Here is a 17,783-nt window from a genome sequence, read left to right on the forward strand (position 1 = left end):
AACAAGCCACAGTTTTTTTCACCATAACACTGGGTATGTTTAAACACCTTCTGTGCCCATAAGGGACAATTTTTGGAAGCTTTGGAGTATGAAAAAGCATAAAACGTGTGCCGGTGCAGTGTGTTTTTAAACACACTGTTCATTTACACCGTCATCCATGTAAGTCAGTGTCACTCAGACATGATTTACTATTGATGCCATTGTGTTCAAGAGCTAAGAGAAGGGTGGGAAGGGGCTGAGAAAAAGCAAACATTTATTTTAAAAATGAACCAAAAATATATAATAAATATAGTTGTAGGACACTAGAGGGTGTTATATACTAATTTTTAGGGCAATTGAAGCAACTTCGATTCGCATAGAATTGATTCGAATATTAATTGAACTTTTTGAAAAATTTGTCAAAGCAGATATGAAACAAATTTCAAGAAGTTAGCTCATCTCTACAACAGTGGTGTTCTTGTTCAGACTTTTAATCAGCCAAAGTCTGTTTGATGTATCTGTGATTTGGGCTGAGTCTCGGTCAACTCTGTGATCCTGACGACTCCTCGGTCATTGACCCTGGGACAGTTGGCTGCTCGTCACAATAAACACTGGTCACCATCCATTATGAATCTGGAGAGCTGCGTTCATGATAAGGACACACCTGGAGCCAGAGCACCACAACAAAGGGTTAATGTAACCTGTACAAAAAGGGGAAAGGAAAAGGAGTGATCGAGGGGCATTCACCGACCCAGAGCAGGAGCAATCAAGGGGGTCCCATTCAGCAGGAGCGATCGAGGGGGTCTCACCCACCTGAAGCAGGAGCGATTGAGGGGGTCCTACCCACCCGGAGCAGAAGCGATTGAGGGGTCCCACTGACCAGTAGCAGGAGTGATCTAGGGGGTCTCACCCACTATGATCAGGAGTGATCGAGGGGGTCCCACCAGGAGCAGGAGCGTTCAAGGGGATCCCGCTTACCAGGAGCAGGAGCGATCAAGGGGGTCTTACACACCTGGAGCAGAAGCGATCGAGGGGGTCCCACCCACCAGGAACGATTAAGGGGGTCACACTTACCTGAATCAGGAGCGATCGAGTGGGTCGGACCCACCCGAAGCAAGAGTGATCGAGGGGGTCCTACTCACCCGAAGCAGAAGCGATTGAGGGGGTCACGCTTACCAGGAGCAGGAGCGTTCCAAGAGGTCCCACCCACCCGCAGCAGGAGTGATCAAGGCGGTCCTACCCACCCGGAGCAGAAGCAATTGAGGGGGTCCCACCAACCAGGAGCAGGAGCGATCTAGGGGGTCTCACCCACCAGGAGCAGGAGCGTTCAAGGGGATCCCGCTTACCAGGAGCAGGAGCGATCAAGGGGGTCTTACACACCTGGAGCAGAAGCGATCGAGGGGGTCCCACCCACCAGGAACGATTAAGGGGTTCACACTTACCTGAATCAGGAGCGATCGAGTGGGTCGGACCCACCCGAAGCAAGAGTGATCGAGGGGGTCCTACCCACCTGAAGCAGAAACGATTGAGGGGGGGTGACGCTTACCAGGAGCGTTCCAAGGGGTCCCACCCACCCGCAGCAGGAGTGATCAAGGCGGTTCTACCCACCCGGAGCAGAAGCGATTGAGGGGGTCCCACCAACCGGGAGCAGGAGCGATCTAGGGGGTCTCACCCACCCGAAGCAGGAGCTATCGAGGGGGTCCTACCTACCTGCAGCAGGAGTGATCGAGGGAGTGCAAGAAGGCTGTAAAATTGCAATCATATCCAAAGCTGCATAGACAACTGTACTGGTCATCAACAGACTACTGAATAGCTCCACCTGCTGTCCGGCATGTGAAGTCTAACTTTGAGCTTTTACTTTTGAATGCAGCTTTGGATGTGAGTGGAGTCTGTTATTATTGATATTGGGTACCGTACAGTATTATGGGGGTGTGGTCTGATGAGTTGCCATGTTATTGGGGGCGTCCTAATGTACAGGACATAGAGATATGATGCTAGAAATCACTAGTGGAGGGTGCGGGAGGCGTCACGTGTTTACAGATCAGGGTTAGGGTTAGATAAAGAGCTGACGACACTTCCAGGATTTTATGGAACAAAATGTTCCCGGGAGGGTGACCTATAGACCTACTGTAAGTCTACAAGCGAGGACACGTTGGTCACTATACCGGGGAGCATTGACTTCGAGGAACGTGTCACAATCTACACCAAACCTTGCTGCATTATTAAACACAGCAAACGTCTCATCCTGGAGAGAGACACAAAAAGATGGCGGCAGTGACCCTGGAGTCCAGACTGCTTGTACCCGAGCTAATAACAGAGAGCAATAGATTGTATGCAACCACAGGAGAAGGATGGCAGACTGCAGGGTCTGTGTCTACATAATCCAGATGCATGAGTCTCCAGTCACATCCAGAGCTGCAACAAGCAGGACGTAAATAGACCATCAGAATCGTGAATACAGCTCTGGATGTGACTAGAGTATAGACCACAGCTATGATGATGATCCCCTGAGGTAGCCGGACACCCACCCCCTGAGGCTCTACCTTTGTCCACCATGCTTTACACCGCAGCACATCTTGTTTGGTAAGTGCAGATATCCTACAAGTGCCCCCCCCCCCTTCCTCAGCCCATAAATCAGAATACTGTATGTGGCCTGTGAAGGGTGCCATTTGTTTCAGCATCACCCATACCCCCAGCGTCAAGCACCTGGGTCCCCATAACTGCGGAGGGAAACAAAAAGATGATACAGGGAAGAATCCAACCCAGTGGGTTCTTGTTTCCCTCCAGCCATCCACATAGACATTAGATAGTCAGTGGATCGGGTCAGGATCCAAAGGATCGGCTAAGCTTGACCAGTAAAGGATCCTAAATCCTGACAGATCCCATTAAAATCTAATGGGTCCATCAGGTCTCCATTGTTTTCTATCTGTATTTTGTTGCTTTTATTCTTTAGCACTGTCCCTTTAAATTATTTATCTGTTGCTAAGCAACACAGCCTTCCCCAGGAGTCACTGAGCTGTTCCTAGAAGCATGTGACAACGTTTCCTTGGTAACCAGCTAGAACTTCATCACACATGTGGAACGCAAGCCACTTCCTGTTTCTGGCTGTCTCTGACAGGAAGTAAGCGTTGCTTAGTAACCATAAAGCTACAGCTGTCAATTCAAGGGGTTGTACAGGATTGCAGAAACATTTCAGGGTTTCTGTCATCAGTATTAGGCCTCATGCACACGACCTTGTGTGCATCCGCGTCCGTTCCGTCATTTTTCACAGTTTAGCGGAGGTCCCATTCATTTCTATGGAGCTGTGAAAAAAAACTGATAGTCCTCAGTTTTTTCTCCGCATCCGTGATCCGTGATTCCAGTCCGTCAAAAAAAATAACCTCTCCTATTCTTGTCAGTGGAAAACGGAGGACGGATCCATTCAAGTCAATGGGTCCGTCAAAAAAAACGGATGCACAACTGGTATGTCCTCAGTGTCCGCTTTTTTCTACAAGACCTTGATGCAATAAAATTACACTTTTCATTAACCTTCCCTTTTTCCCCCCCTTGTCAGACAAAAAAAAAGGAAGACACAACACAACTGAAGCAAAATCGGACACGGACCACTGAAGCCAAATCACTGACAGTGAAAAAACACTGTCGTGTGCATAAGGCCTTAGGCTACATGCACACGACCGTATGTGTTTTGCGGTCCGCAAATTGCGGATCCGCGAAAAAAACTGATGACTTTCCGTATGGCATACGTTTTTTTTGCGGATCCGTTTTTTTGGCGGATCCATTGTAATGATGACTATCCTTGTCCGCAAACTAGAAAAAAATAGGACATGCACTATTTTTTTTGCGGAGCAACGGAACGGACATACTGATGCGGACAGCACACGGTGTGCTGTCCGCGTTTTTTGCGGACCCATTGAAATGAATGGGTCCGCATCCTATCCGCAAAAAAAACTGAACGGACACGATAAAACAAAATACGGTCGTGTGCATGAGGCCTTAACCCTATTAAACTAGCTGACATTAGCGCGTTGTTCCTGCTCCTAAAAGCTCAGTTTTCCCTCCTCTGGACCTGCCCCGCTGCACTTGATTGACAGGGCCAAGCAGCCTTGGTCTCCTCCTGCCGGCCCTATCTGCCACCACTCACTGCGCCTGCGCCGAACACTTAACGGGATGGCGCAGGCGCGAGATACATGGCAGACAGGGTTAATTCTGATGACAGAAACCCTTTAAGACTCATCTCGTGTGTTCTCCTCCACACACACATAAAGCTTTGTGCTTGGTGTCATCACAACTGCATTATAAATAGACCTGGTGACGTCACCGCGCCTCCGTTGTATCCTGTGCTGCAAGCCTTGCATTCCCCTCCCTGTCACTGGGGAGTCACCGGCTGATTGCTTGCCAGGTCTCCATGGTAACTCCTCTCCCGGCTGTAAACACATCCAGCCCGGGGTGCATTGCTCTGCCTTTCTGTGCTGTGTGACAACCATGGACGCCTCTGAAGACAGTGACTTCTCTCTGAAGGAGCAGGTCAGGCAGCTGAGCAACGAGAATGTGAGTAGATCGCAACGATTTAAGAAAAAGTGGGTCGCTGAATGAAGCTGCAAGGAATCAACTAGTTATGCCTGATAAAGTCATATCTCTCTTTGGAGCCCGCTTCATCGGGTCCAGCTTGACGAAGGGGGTCAGCATTTCGACCGAAATGCATGAGAGTCCATACGTTACACCTCCAAATAGTGGGTCTGTGTTATGGTTTGGGAGGTTGGGGGGTGCTGTCCTTCTAGGTTCTCATTCATGGTCAACGGAGGACCTCCATAGTTGGAGCACTCTTCTATATCTTGTGCCGTTGAGCAGGGTCTGATTTCTTTGATCTCTCAGGTTCAGCTGCAGGATCGCAACGAGAGACTGTACGCCAAGCTGACCGAACTGCAGGACAAGATGGGGAAACTAGCTGGGTCCAAGACGGATCTGTCGTCACGACTGGTGATGAGCGAGGAGGAGAAGCTGAAGGTACGAGATGTTCTATGGACTCTAGAACGAGGTGGGTCAAGCTGGAGAAGTTGGATGTTCTAGAACCCTACCTTTCGTGTTTTAGTACGAGGTGGGTCATTCTGGAGAAGTTGAATGTTCTAGAACCCTACCTTTCGTGTTTTAGACTCCTACAGAACCTTGTTGTGTATGTTCTGCAGCACTTCATAGTGGTTGAGACAGCTGAGATATGAGGAGCTGTTTGATGGTGTCCTGTGACATGGATCTTGATGCATTTTATGTCCGTCCGTCCCCCTTCCCCAAGTTACATTTTTCTTTTCACAGATTTCTAAGGAGTTGATAGAACTTCAGATTGAAACCAACAAGATCAGGGAGCACTACGAGGCCGAGATTTTTGAACTCAAGAACATAGTAAGTTGGACTGAAATCAAATCTCCATGGACTCACTTCCTGCAGAGCTTTTGTTGATACATAGCAGCCAATGTGAACAATCTGAGCTGCAGTGTAAATCATGGAGGACAGACAGAGCAGCCTCCTGAACCTTTGATGAAACAGGAAGTCTACTGGCCCCCTAACTACATTCTGACTTCCACGTAGATCTTGACACTGGAGAACAGAATGATGACCGTAGAACTTCATAAGGAGAAGTTATCTGGAGAGTACGAGGCCTTGAAGGAACGTCTCCGATCTGTGGAGGTGAACCGTAAGGACCTGGCTGACGAGTACATCGTTTTAAAGAGTAATTACCTGGCACTGAGCAAAGAGCATGAGCGTGAGGTGAGGACCACGCCTGCAATCAGTCCGTGACTTTTATTTTACTGTTCAGCTTGTGTGTCAGTTTACACTGTAGTTCAGGAATTTTATTCATGAACCTGGAACATCAGGATGGACATATATATATCTATAGGGCTTCATGGAAAAACTCTTTTCTACATTTTTTGCCAATCTCATTGCTCTATACAGTAGTTCACCAACCTTCATAGATTGTTGTTTTTGGATTTTTTTCGCTGTTGTCTAATGTCTCCGTCCGCACAGGTTGCCAAAAATGATGAGCTGAGCATGGAGCTTCTCAATCTGGTCAACCGAGAGCGAAATGATGCCTACACGCAGTCTCAAGCTCTGGTCAATGAGGCCACGTCAGAGCTGGACAGGGTGCGAGCCATGGTCAACCGCATGTCAGCGCGAAATATCAAGGTAGGTGGGTCACATTCACACCATTGCCTGCAATGTAATATGTTCATACGGCGGTTTATGTCGCTGGAATTTCAGCGCATACTCCACACCCGCAATTTCCTGTGCCGGCTGCGTGGTGTCTGCCGCCCATTGTTTTCAGTGGGTCACCGATGCATTAGTCATCTGAATGGCCACGATGTCCACATCGCTCCTGTAGTGGACACATTCATATGACCTACTGGAGCACATAGGCTGGGGTCACCATGATGGGACAACACCTTTAAAGGGGTGTTCCAGGATTAACATATTGATGACCTATCCTCAGGATAGGTCATAAATATGAGATCGGAGGGGGTCCGATGCCCGGGACGCTTTTCAAATTGTGAATTCTATGCCACAGGGTCTTCCAGAATTGTCCTCAGGTAGGTGTCCTTTAAGTCACATGACTGACCTTGCGCTCACCATATATAGGTTGAACTATACGGGGTTTGTAGACGGTATCACAGGTAAATGTTACAAAAAATTACAGAAATTCAAACAAGTAATTATGAACACGTTGGGTTTTTCAGCCTGAAGAGCTGGTGGCCTCAGAGCATGAACGGAAAAAACTAGAAAGAAACGTAAGTCATGATTTCATGTTTAATCATCATCTATAGGACTCTGGTTTTTAGAGAAGATGGTGGAGCTTGCTCCAGGCTGGCGGTCAGCAGGAGCGGTTTATCCGTCTCTATATCTGCTCACTTTGACCTTTGTGTCTTTGCAGCTTCTTGGGAACCAAGATGAAATCAAGGAAGAGATTCAAAGCATGAAGAAAATCCACGACACCCAGCAGCAGAAGTTAGAGGAGCGAGTGTAAGTTCTATTCAAGGTTACTTCAAGATCTAGAAAACCCTGTAAGAAGATGTCTGTCTCACGTGTTTCATCATCTAACCACAGCATTGCCATGGGTAAGGAGCTCCAAGAGGCGAAAAGAGGCATCCGCAACACTCAGCACAAGATGGCCGAACAGTCTGCAGTGAGTGATGGCTCTGTTGTGTCCTTTGTGTCTACTCTTATCACCTGGGGAAGTGGAATTTTCAGATCATTTTCTTTATCTACCCTCTTCCTTAGGTTCTCTTGACATCTCAGAGTCAGCTGAAGGAAATTGAAGCTGAAAACTCTCGTCTCCAGATGCAGCTGAAGGAGCTCAATGAGGAGTATCGATCAAGGCTCAACCACTATATTCAGGATCTAGCTGTGAGAGCCTTTATAAGCTACGGCTACTCATAAACGTGGAATGGTGGTAGGGTTGTGAGATGATGGTGAGATGAGGGATGAAGGAGGGGATGTAGGATGATGGTGAGATGTAGAATGAAGACTGGATGTAGGATGATGGATGGAAGAAGACAGGATGTAGGGTGATGTGAGATGAGCACTAGTAGCATGATGTAGAACAGAATGATGGTGGGAATTAGGATGATGGGTTGTAGGATGATGATGGGATGTAGGATAATTTTAGGATGTAGAATGATGGCGGGGTGTGAGATGATGGTGGGATGCAGGATGATGATGGGATGTACGAAGATTATAAAATATAGGATAATTGCAGGATGTTAAGAACATGGCGGGATGTAGGATGATGATGGGATGGAAGAAGATTATGAGATATAGGATTATGTTGGGATGCAAGATGATGGTGGATTGTAGGTATATGACAAGATGTAGGATTACAGTGGGATGTAGAAAGATGATGAGATGTAGGATTATGGTGAGATGTAGGATTATGGTGAGATGTAGAAAGATGATGAGATGTAGGATTATGGTGAGATGTAGAAAGATGATGAGATGTAGGATTATGGTGAGATGTGGGATTATGGTGAGATGTAGAAAGATGATGAGATGTAGGATTATGGTGAGATGTAGAAAGATGATGAGATGTAGGATTATGGTGAGATGTAGAAAGATGATGAGATGTAGGATTATGGTGAGATGTGGGATTATGGTGAGATGTGGGATTATGGTGAGATGTAGAAAGATGACGAGATGTAGGATTATGGTGAGATGTAGGAAGATGATGAGATGTAGGATTATGGTGAGATGTAGGAAGATGATGAGATGTAGGATTATGGTAAAATGTAGGATTATGGTGAGATGTAGGATTATGGTGAGATGTAGGATTATGGTGAGATGTAGAAAGATGATGAGATGTAGGATTACAGTGGGATGTAGAAAGATGATGAGATGTAGGATTATGGTGAGATGTAGGAAGATGATGAGATGTAGGATTATGGTGAGATGTAGGAAGATGATGAGATGTATGATGAGATGTATGATGATGGTGGGATGATGAGAAGATGTAGAATGGTTTACTCTTTGCTCCCTTATAGGATTACGTGGATGGGAATCTGAAGAGTGGAACAGGAGGTAAATTGGAGCCGGCTCGCATGAAGCAATATGTGGACAACATGCTTGGTGACATCAAAGCTTCTCACAGGTCTAGGGAGGAGCAGCTGGCGACGGCGGCGCGGCAGTACAAGAAGAGGATGCAGAACCTCCTCAAGAAACATGAGAACCTGATGATTGCATACCGGTAATATCAGACCAGGAGCAGGAGGAGACACAAATGTGGCCCTGGGCAGAAATCCTAGTGGGGGCCCCAGCATGGTCACTGAATCTGACACCCAAATCCATGTCTCATTCAGTTCCTGTTGGGATCTTCACCAGGAAATCTCTTCTATGTATGCTCTAAATGGCTATCCATAGCATAAAGGGAGTTGTAGTCCCACACCCCTAGCCACTTCCCTTATACCGTGCAGTGATCATTTCCCATCCATTTCCAGAATGCAGAGGGAGCAGATCCTGGCTTTGGGGGACAGTGACGTTGACCCCGGCCCCCCCGAACATCATTTCTCTATCACCGACCCCGATCTACAGTCTCAGTCGTCCCTGGAGTTAAACCGACTGAGAGAGGACAAGGCCCGGCTGGAGTCACAGATCCAGGATCTGAAGGAGAAGGTTGGTAGATTAAGTAAATATTCATTGTGGGCGGAGTTACCTGTTAATTATTCCAATTACTAATTGTTTGCCGTTTCATGTTGCAGAGAAGAATAAATGACAATGCCGTATTCAATCAAAAGTAAGTTAGAGGGCGGGGCTAGATTTAAAGGGGCTTGTCCACTTATGACTGTGCTGCAGCTCATTGCCCGGGTTCCCTCTAATACTTCCATTTGATAACGTAGTGGACAATCCCTTTAAGCTACTGCACTTCAAGCAGGTAGGGCGCTCATCACTGTTGGCAAGTCTCATGTGCCCCCCCCCCCCCCTTCCATGACGGGGGTGGGGAAACAGGACATGTGACCCTCTCAGCATTGCAGAGTGGCTGACAAGGCTCTGGGGAGATGCATAAATACATACTGATCACCACGTTAGTGGGACGTTTAAAGGGACTGTCCAAGGTTAGAAAAACATGGCTGCTGTTTTCAGTTGCGCCGATATGGGGTGGAGCTGCAATACCGCACACACCCTGTGGACAGGTGTGGCGCTGTTTTAGGTAGAAGCCAGACATGTTTTTTCTAACCATGGACAATCCCTTTAAGAGATTCAGTCGGATCAGAGTCCACAATCGGTGACGCGTCTCCTTTACTCTACAGACAACGCAACCAGATGAGCGAGGAGAACTGGGCAGAGATCAGGAAGCAACTGAGAGAGTTCACCCACAACACACAGGTAAGTGAACCCCAGGTCCCGCCTTTCCCTGTCGCTAGCGGCCATAAACTGTTCTGATGACATCAGAGTAATGGCCACTACTGCCTCCTAGTGGTGGGGATATGCTGCTCTGGTTGGCACCGTTGACTTCATAAGTCCTTTTTGCTCCCCCTAGGAGGACTTGGAGAAGGAAAGGAGTCAGCTGCTGGCGAGAGCAGTGGTAGCGGAGGAGCAGGTAGCGGAGCTGCAGGAGTATGTGGATAAGCACTTGGGAAGGTGAGGAAATCTCTATAAAACGTATGTCCACCTATATTATACTCCAGAGCTGCATTCACAATTCTGTAGGCTTCAGAGCTGAAATCTCCAAGCTCTGTAGTATAACACAAGTAGTAATGCAGGCTGTAATGTAGTCTGTGTCTACGCTGCAGATGTACTAGGTGCGCACTATAATGTGCGGGGGGGGGGGATGGATCTATTATGACGCACGGCAGAACTGTAGCTCATGATATCTTTCCACAGATATAAACAGGAAATCATGCGGCTGCGGAAGCTGATGGGCAGCGACGGTCAGAGGGCCTTCAGCGCTGACGCTCCTCAGTCACTGCACATCAGGGCTCTGAGGAAGAGCAGCCATGAGATGTGATCCCCCTCTACAGGCTGTCAGTGGTACTGCGTGCCGGACTCTTCACAGACTGTATGACCTATGGAAGGTCTCCGGCTGTAATCTGGGGTCGGAGGACCTCTCTGTCATTGACTTTATTAACGACCATATTATAGTCAGAAATATTTATTTTTACAAAAAATTTCTGCTTCTTGAAAATCTATTTATTCTCTTCGACCGGTGCAGGATGAGGTTGCTCAATCCTACTCCATGAGTGTACAGCTCAGCTGCCTCGTCTGTTGGAGTCTATGGTAGTCTGAAATCCGCCTCTCGCCTGCATTATCCTCATACTTTACACTGCCAATTTGCTCCATTAGTGCACGGCCATGATCAGCGACTTCAGCTCATTGGGAGTCTGAGTTGGCCAGAAATCTACCCCCCGTCTCATCAGAGGCACAGACTGCTGCTGTACCCCCCATGCTTTACACTGCTGCTATGTAAAAACTCAACAGGAAGTCAGTACGTGATTGTTTCTGACTTATAATGATTATAAACCGCAAGAGGAAAGAATATTATCAGGAGATGGATCTGGAGTAAGGGGGAGGGACCATAACAAAGGGGAGGGGTCTGGTCAGTAAGGGGGAGGAGTCTAGACTAGCTGCCAGTTATAGAATTGAAAATGCTCCAAATGGGAGGGCTGACAACTTACCTGACAACTATAATGGGCGATAAATAAGTGGTCACCCAGCTTTCCCAGAAACGGATAAAACTGAAAACTCTCTTCTTCCAGGAACAGCGCCACCCTTGTGAGTGGGTTGTGTCTGGAATGGCAGCTCGGCTTCACTGAAGCCTATGGGGATGAGCTGTAATACCAGACTTGACCTGTGGACAGGCGTGGCGCTGTCATGATTTATTTATTTTTTTAAGCCTGGACAACTGAAGAGAAGTCACAAACCTTTCAGCTTAAAGGAAGTGATAAAAAAAAAAAAATATGAAAATTCATTAAAATAAACCATTTATTGATGATATCAGTGATAGGTTCTCAGAGAATTTAAAAATGATCGCACATTGTAAAATCAGAAAAACTAAAAAAAACTAAAACCTACATAAATAGCAATAAAATGATCATTGTGCAGTTCATAAAATACATTACAGCCTGTGTTATACTCCAGAGCTGCATTCACTGTGCTGCAGACGTCAGAGCTGAAATCTCCCAGCCTCCTCTCCAGAACCTGCTGATCGTACACACTGCCCCCATGTTATAGGGCGGCTCTGATGACGACAAGCTTGCTGACGGTTTCCACTGACAGTCCTTCTAGGTTCAGACCCAAAGAGGACACAGTGACGGGATGTGAATGTCCCTTCCGTGGTCACACCTCGGTGCCCGGCTCTTTGGTCTTCACAGCTTGCCGTACAGTCCCAATATCGTAGGCCCAGGCCCGGTCTACACCCTCTCCGATGATGTCACTGGGTACCCACGTGGGTAGTGGGAACCGTCCAGCCACCACCCGGGCACCGCTGGGCAGCTCCGCCAGCATCTTGTTCTCCAGCAGCGAGAGCTGTGAGCAATAAGTAAATTATAACCCGAGGCAATCGCTTAAATAGCAGCTGCGTAATATATCGCTGGGATGGCGGACTCCAGGCCGCTGTGTATACCGCCTCCACGCTACAGGCTGGCGTAAAACAGCAGCGCGCCCCACGGCTCCTCCACAGTCCTGTGTGTCAGGCTGCAGCGCATCCGGCGATTGCTATTTAAGCCTTACCGTAGGAAAAGCGTCCGGAAGCAGCGACCACTTACCACGCTGGGGGCCAGAAATACGGAGACGTTGTCACAGTCGTGCAGCTTCACCTGCGCAAGGAAGACGCCGTGTTATTCTAGACACTGCGGATGGCGGATTATCAGACGCTCTGGATTATCGAGTCAAGTAAACTCGTCGGGAGCCCCTAGGGAGACAGCGGGTCAGCCATCGCACCGCCCCGGAGAAGGGGTGATGTGCGCCACCAAGAGGAGGCTGGCCGCCAGTGCGACTGTGTCCCGGGGGTTCCCGACAGCAGCAGCAACCAAGAGGTTTTATATTCACGTGTGAAGCTATCACATATCATAAAGTGAAAAGTTCCCGTGGACTTTGTGAAGATCTCTGCTTGCTGTCAGTGAATTTGAACCTAACCAGAGGCTAAAAACCTTTCCTGACCTAATACTTCTCACAGCTGGGGGTTTGTCACAGTTGTGTCCAGTCTGTGAGGTGAACCCATCGGCAGCACAGATCTCTCTTTCTCCTGTCCTGACAGTTTGTTACAATGTATCAGTGCAGGTAAAATGCATCCAGACCGATCAGCTGGCAGAGAGTAGGCTTTACTGGATACAACTGTAACAAACCCTCAGCTGTGAGAATTAAAGGGGGTCGTCTGATCTGGGACTTTGATGGCACATCGATAGGGCAAGCCACCAATGTCCGATAGGTGTCGGTCCCACCTCTGAGACCGGCACCTATCTCTAGAATGGGGCCCCCGTGGTGAACAAGAGCGCACTGCGCACGCGCAGATTTTTCTATACTGACTTCTATGGGAGTTCCAGAAGCCCCATAGAAATGAACAGAGCGCACCCTGCGCATGCGTGGCCACCGGTCTATTCACTTCTATGGGATTTCCGGAAGCCCCATAGAAATGAATAGAATGCACCCTGCGCATGCGCGGCCACCTCTCTATTCACTTTTACAGGACATACGGAAGAACCATATAAAAATACACAGAGCTCACCCTGCACATGCGCGGCTCCGGAAGTCCCATAGAAATTAACAGTGCGCACACTGTGCATGCGCCCCTGTCAGGATGGGGCCAGGGCGGCTGGACATAAGAGCGCAGCTAAGAGAGTCCGATCGGCCTTCCTGGTCGCTGCATCTGGTCTGAACTGGGAGTGTCCCTTTAAGAGACCAGGGTAGGTTTTCAACTACTGGATGTAAAACAAGGTTGTTTTCATTCACTGGCAGCAAGCAGTGATCTTGACACAACGCTGTGTACATGTTGAGCGGGGCTCAGGCGGCGGGGGCGTTACCTTCCACAGGTCCTCTCGTAAGTATGTGACCCGCCGGTGGTATCCAGCCCTCCAGGCGTAGAGATAGGCCAGGCGCACCAGCCACGGGTTCAGCTCGTACCCCACGGTAGGATGGAACCCCCTCCTGGCGGCCTCCAGCACCTGCAGGGTGAGCAGCGTCATCAATATGGCCGCAGCCATAAACATGCGCCGGGACATAAAGAAGTGAATGTCTCACGATTCTGCCGTCCCCGGAGCCCAGGTCCGCCATCTTTCCTGCGCGCCCCCTCAGCAGCGTCATGACGTTCTCCACTTGCTTGGCACTGGCTGGCACGTAGGGCACCTGGGTATAGAGAAAGAGATACCATCACACAGCCAATCCAATCGCGGGAAGCTGGTGACATCACTGAACCTCACGCGGTGACCTCATAGGCGGTGAGAATTTTACCTGTAATCTTAGCGGCACTTTTCGGAAGCCGGGCATCAGCACCAGCGCCCAGACCGAGTAAGCCACCAGCCCTGTGCACCCTGCGATCTGCAGGAGCCCCCAGCCGCCCACATCCTTCCCCTCCAGCTCCGACACCACGTCCTGGGCGCCACCGTCATCCATTCCTGCAAGGAAGAAGTAGTATTACTGACACCTTACATAGGACTGCAGGTGACATCTACTACGTGATCTGTACTCAGAGAGTTCTCACTGTGTTATCTGTGGTCTTACATAGGACTGCAGGTGACATCTACTACATGATCTGTATTTAGAGAGTTATCCCTGTGTTATCTGTGGTGTTACATAGGACTGCAGGTGACATCTACTACATGATCTGTATTTAGAGAGTTATCCCTGTGTTATCTGTGGTGTTACATAGGACTGCAGGTGACATCTACTACATTATCTGTACTCAGAGAGTTATCACTGTGTTATCTGTGGTGTTACATAGGACTGCAGGTGACATCTACTACATGATCTGTACTCAGAGAGTTCTCACTGTTATCTGTGGTGTTACATAGGACTGCAGGTGACATCTACTACATGATCTGTACTCAGTTATCACTGTGTTATCTGTGGTGTTACATAGGACTGCGGGTGACATCTACTACATTATCTGTACTCAGAGAGTTATCACTGTGTTATCTGTGGTGTTACATAGGACTGCGGGTGACATCTACTACATTATCTGTACTCAGAGAGTTATTACTGTGTTATCTGTGGTGTTACATAGGACTGCAGGTGACATCTACTACATTATCTGTACTCAGAGAGTTATCACTGTGTTATCTGTGGTGTTACATAGGACTGCAGGTAACATCTACTACATTATCTGTACTCAGAGAGTTATCACTGTGTTATCTGTGGTGTTACATAGGACTGCAGGTGACATCTACTACATTATCTGTACTCAGAGAGTTATCACTGTGTTATCTGTGGTGTTACATAGGACTGCAGGTAACATCTACTACATTATCTGTACTCAGAGAGTTATCACTGAGTTATCTGTGATGTTACATGGGACTGCAGGTGATATCTACTACATTATCTGTACTCAGAGAGTTATCACTGTGTTATCTGTGATGTTACATAGGACTGCAGGTGACATCTACTACATGATCTGTACTCAGAGAGTTCTCACTGTGTTATCTGTGGTGTTACATAGGACTGCAGGTGACATCTACTACATTATCTGTACTCAGAGAGTTATCACTGTGTTATCTGTGGTGTTACATAGGACTGCAGGTGACATCTACTACATGATCTGTACTCAGAGAGTTCTCACTGTGTTATCTGTGGTGTTACATAGGACTGCAGGTGACATCTACTACATGATCTGTACTCAGAGAGTTCTCACTGTTATCTGTGGTGTTACATAGGACTGCAGGTGACATCTACTACATGATCTGTACTCAGAGAGTTCTCACTGTGTTATCTGTGGTGTTACATAGGACTGCAGGTGATATCTACTACATCATCTGTACTCACAGACTTATCACTGTGTTATCTGTGGTGTTACATAGGACTGCAGGTGACATCTACTACATGATCTGTACTCAGAGAGTTCTCACTGTGTTATCTGTGGTGTTACATAGGACTGCAGGTGACATCTACTACATGATCTGTACTCAGAGAGTTCTCACTGTGTTATCTGTGGTGTTACATAGGACTGCAGGTGGCATCTACTACACGATCTGTACTCAGAGAGTTATCATTGATGTTACATAGGACTGCAGGTGACATCTACTACATCATCTGTACTCTGAGCTATCACTGTGGTGTTACATAGGACTGCAGGTGACATCTACTACACGATCTGTACTCAGAGAGTTATCACTGTTATCTGTGGGGTTACATAGGACTGCAGGTGACATCTACTACATGATCTGTACTCGGAGCTATCACTGTGGTGTTACATAGGACTGCAGGTGACATCTACTACAGTACATTATATGTACTTTTCTCTGCAGGTTTTTTATTATTTCTACGACATGCAGTGATCTATATGGGGAGGTTACAGTAAAGGCCTCCTGTCAGCGCTATGACCGCTGCTGCCTTCGCCCCTCAGAACTCTAGAGGTCACGTGTATCCTCTCTTCCTCGCAACCCGTTTCCCGCCCAAAAGTTCCCACAATACCCCGCGCAGACTGACAGCTGTCTGCTCTCCCAATGCCCCTTATCTAGCGCCTATCACCATAGCAACTAGAAAGCATCTTACCCCTCTTAGCCGAACTGAGAGAACCGGAAGTGTGCGCACTTTACGACCGACCGGCCGGAAAATTGTCTGACGTGTTCTGTTCCGTGTAGGTGACTTTGTGTCTCAGGTAACAGCGTGGTGTGCAGCAGTTGTATGGAGATGCTGGTAATTGTAAGATGCATTCAGTAGTCGGCCTGGAGACCACCAAATGTTCGTCCAGTAACCGAGTCATTAAAATCAATGGAGTTAGTTAGTTCCCACACAACATCAGAATTAGGTTTCTGTTCAGAAAGTCTAATCATATTAATTAACACAGATGACTGCAGATTCCCCCTAGACCTGTCAAATTAATAGAGGACCCTAACAACAGACCTCAGACCGGACCCCCTGAAAATACAGACCTTAGACCGGACCCCCTGAAAATACAGACCTTAGACCGGACCCCCTGAAAATACAGACCTCAGACCGGACCCCCTGAAAATACAGACCTTAGACTAGACCCCCTGAAAATACAGACCTCAGACCGGACCCCCTGAAAATACAGACCTCAGACCGGACCGCCTGAAAATACAGACCTCAGACCGGACCCCCTGAAAATACAGACCTCAGACCGGACCCCCTGAAAATACAGACCTCAGACCGGACCCCCTTAAAATACAGACTTCAGACCGGACCCCCTGAAAATACAGACTTCAGACCGGACCACCCTGAAAATACAGACCTCAGACCGGACCCCCTGAAAATACAGACCTCAGACCGGACCCCCTGAAAATACAGACCTCAGACCGGACCCCCTGAAAATACAGACCTCAGACCGGACCCCCAGAAAATACAGACCTCAGACCGGACCCCCAGAAAATACAGACCTCAGACCGGACCCCCTTAAAATACAGACCTCAGACTGGACCCCCTGAAAATACAGACCTCAGACCGGACCCCCTGAAAATTCAGACCTCAGACCGGACCCCCTGAAAATTCAGACCTCAGACCGGACCCCCTGAAAATACAGACCTCAGACCGAACCCCCTGAAAATACAGACCTCAGACCGGACCACCCTGAAAATACAGACTTCAGACCGGACCCCCTGAAAATACAGACCTCAGACCTAACAACAGACCTCAGAACAGACCCCCTGAAAATACAGACCTCAGACCGAACCCCCTGAAAATACAGACCTCAGACCGGACCCCCTGAAAATACAGACCTCAGACCAGACCCCCTGAAAATACAGACCTCAGACCGGACCCCCTGAAAATACAGACCTCAGACCGGACCCCCTGAAAATACAGACCTCAGACCGGACCCCCTGAAAATACAGACCTCAGACCTAACAACAGACCTCAGACCGGACCCCCTGAAAATACAGACCTCAGACCGGACCCCCTGAAAATACAGACCTCAGACCGGATCCCCTGAAAATATAGACCTCAGACCGGACCCCCTGAAAATACAGACTTCAGACCGGACCCCCTGAAAATACAGACCTAACAACAGACCTCAGAACATACCCCCTGAAAATACAGACCTAAGACCGGACCCCCTGAAAATACAGACCTCAGACCAGACCCCCTGAAAATACAGACCTCAGACCGGACCCCCTGAAAATACAGACCTCAGACCGGACCCCTGAAAATATAGACCTCAGACC

At 48.2% G+C, this 17,783-nt stretch overlaps 2 protein-coding genes across 3 annotated transcripts; one reads left to right on the plus strand and one right to left on the minus strand.

Moving 5' to 3' along the window:
* The first annotated feature begins 1,613 nt into the window (after positions 1 to 1,613).
* On the plus strand, positions 1,614 to 10,622 carry CCDC78 (coiled-coil domain containing 78). 2 transcript variants are annotated; one of them, XM_040440634.1, is made up of 15 exons: positions 1,614 to 1,857; positions 4,852 to 4,983; positions 5,287 to 5,373; positions 5,560 to 5,739; positions 5,998 to 6,156; positions 6,705 to 6,755; positions 6,899 to 6,987; positions 7,072 to 7,150; positions 7,246 to 7,371; positions 8,502 to 8,704; positions 8,955 to 9,129; positions 9,216 to 9,250; positions 9,765 to 9,840; positions 9,995 to 10,095; positions 10,339 to 10,622. In XM_040440634.1, the coding sequence occupies exons 2-15, from the start codon at positions 4,912 to 4,914 to the stop codon at positions 10,460 to 10,462; spliced, it is 1,557 nt and encodes a 518-aa protein (XP_040296568.1). In that variant the 5' UTR covers positions 1,614 to 1,857; positions 4,852 to 4,911; the 3' UTR covers positions 10,463 to 10,622. The 2 variants fall into 2 exon arrangements, with proteins under 2 accessions (XP_040296568.1, XP_040296567.1); XM_040440633.1 differs by lacking the exon at positions 1,614 to 1,857 and adding an exon at positions 4,167 to 4,527.
* A 455-nt stretch (positions 10,623 to 11,077) lies between these two features.
* ANTKMT (adenine nucleotide translocase lysine methyltransferase) lies at positions 11,078 to 16,205 on the minus strand. Its single transcript, XM_040440761.1, has 6 exons — positions 16,156 to 16,205; positions 13,900 to 14,063; positions 13,690 to 13,794; positions 13,473 to 13,613; positions 12,219 to 12,269; positions 11,078 to 11,979 (listed from the first exon to the last, which is right to left on the minus strand). The coding sequence occupies exons 2-6, from the start codon at positions 14,059 to 14,061 to the stop codon at positions 11,791 to 11,793; spliced, it is 648 nt and encodes a 215-aa protein (XP_040296695.1). The 5' UTR covers positions 14,062 to 14,063; positions 16,156 to 16,205; the 3' UTR covers positions 11,078 to 11,790.
* Positions 16,206 to 17,783: the final 1,578 nt, after the last annotated feature.

This window comes from Bufo bufo, chromosome 7 (genome assembly GCF_905171765.1).
Source record: "Bufo bufo chromosome 7, aBufBuf1.1, whole genome shotgun sequence".
Taxonomy (NCBI): domain Eukaryota; kingdom Metazoa; phylum Chordata; class Amphibia; order Anura; family Bufonidae; genus Bufo; species Bufo bufo.

Coding starts and splice junctions, on each gene's coding strand:
- CCDC78 (XM_040440633.1), top strand. CDS start 4,462: ATGGACGCCTCTGAAGACAGTGACTTCTCTCTGAAGGAGCAGGTCAGG. Junction 6,756..6,898: donor GGAAAAAACTAGAAAGAAAC/GTAAGTCATGAT, acceptor GTGTCTTTGCAG/CTTCTTGGGAACCAAGATGA. Junction 6,988..7,071: donor CAGAAGTTAGAGGAGCGAGT/GTAAGTTCTATT, acceptor ATCTAACCACAG/CATTGCCATGGGTAAGGAGC.
- ANTKMT (XM_040440761.1), bottom strand. CDS start 14,061: ATGGATGACGGTGGCGCCCAGGACGTGGTGTCGGAGCTGGAGGGGAAG. Junction 13,614..13,689: donor GCTCCGGGGACGGCAGAATC/GTGAGACATTCA, acceptor CTCACCCTGCAG/GTGCTGGAGGCCGCCAGGAG. Junction 12,270..13,472: donor TACGAGAGGACCTGTGGAAG/GTAACGCCCCCG, acceptor TTCCTTGCGCAG/GTGAAGCTGCACGACTGTGA.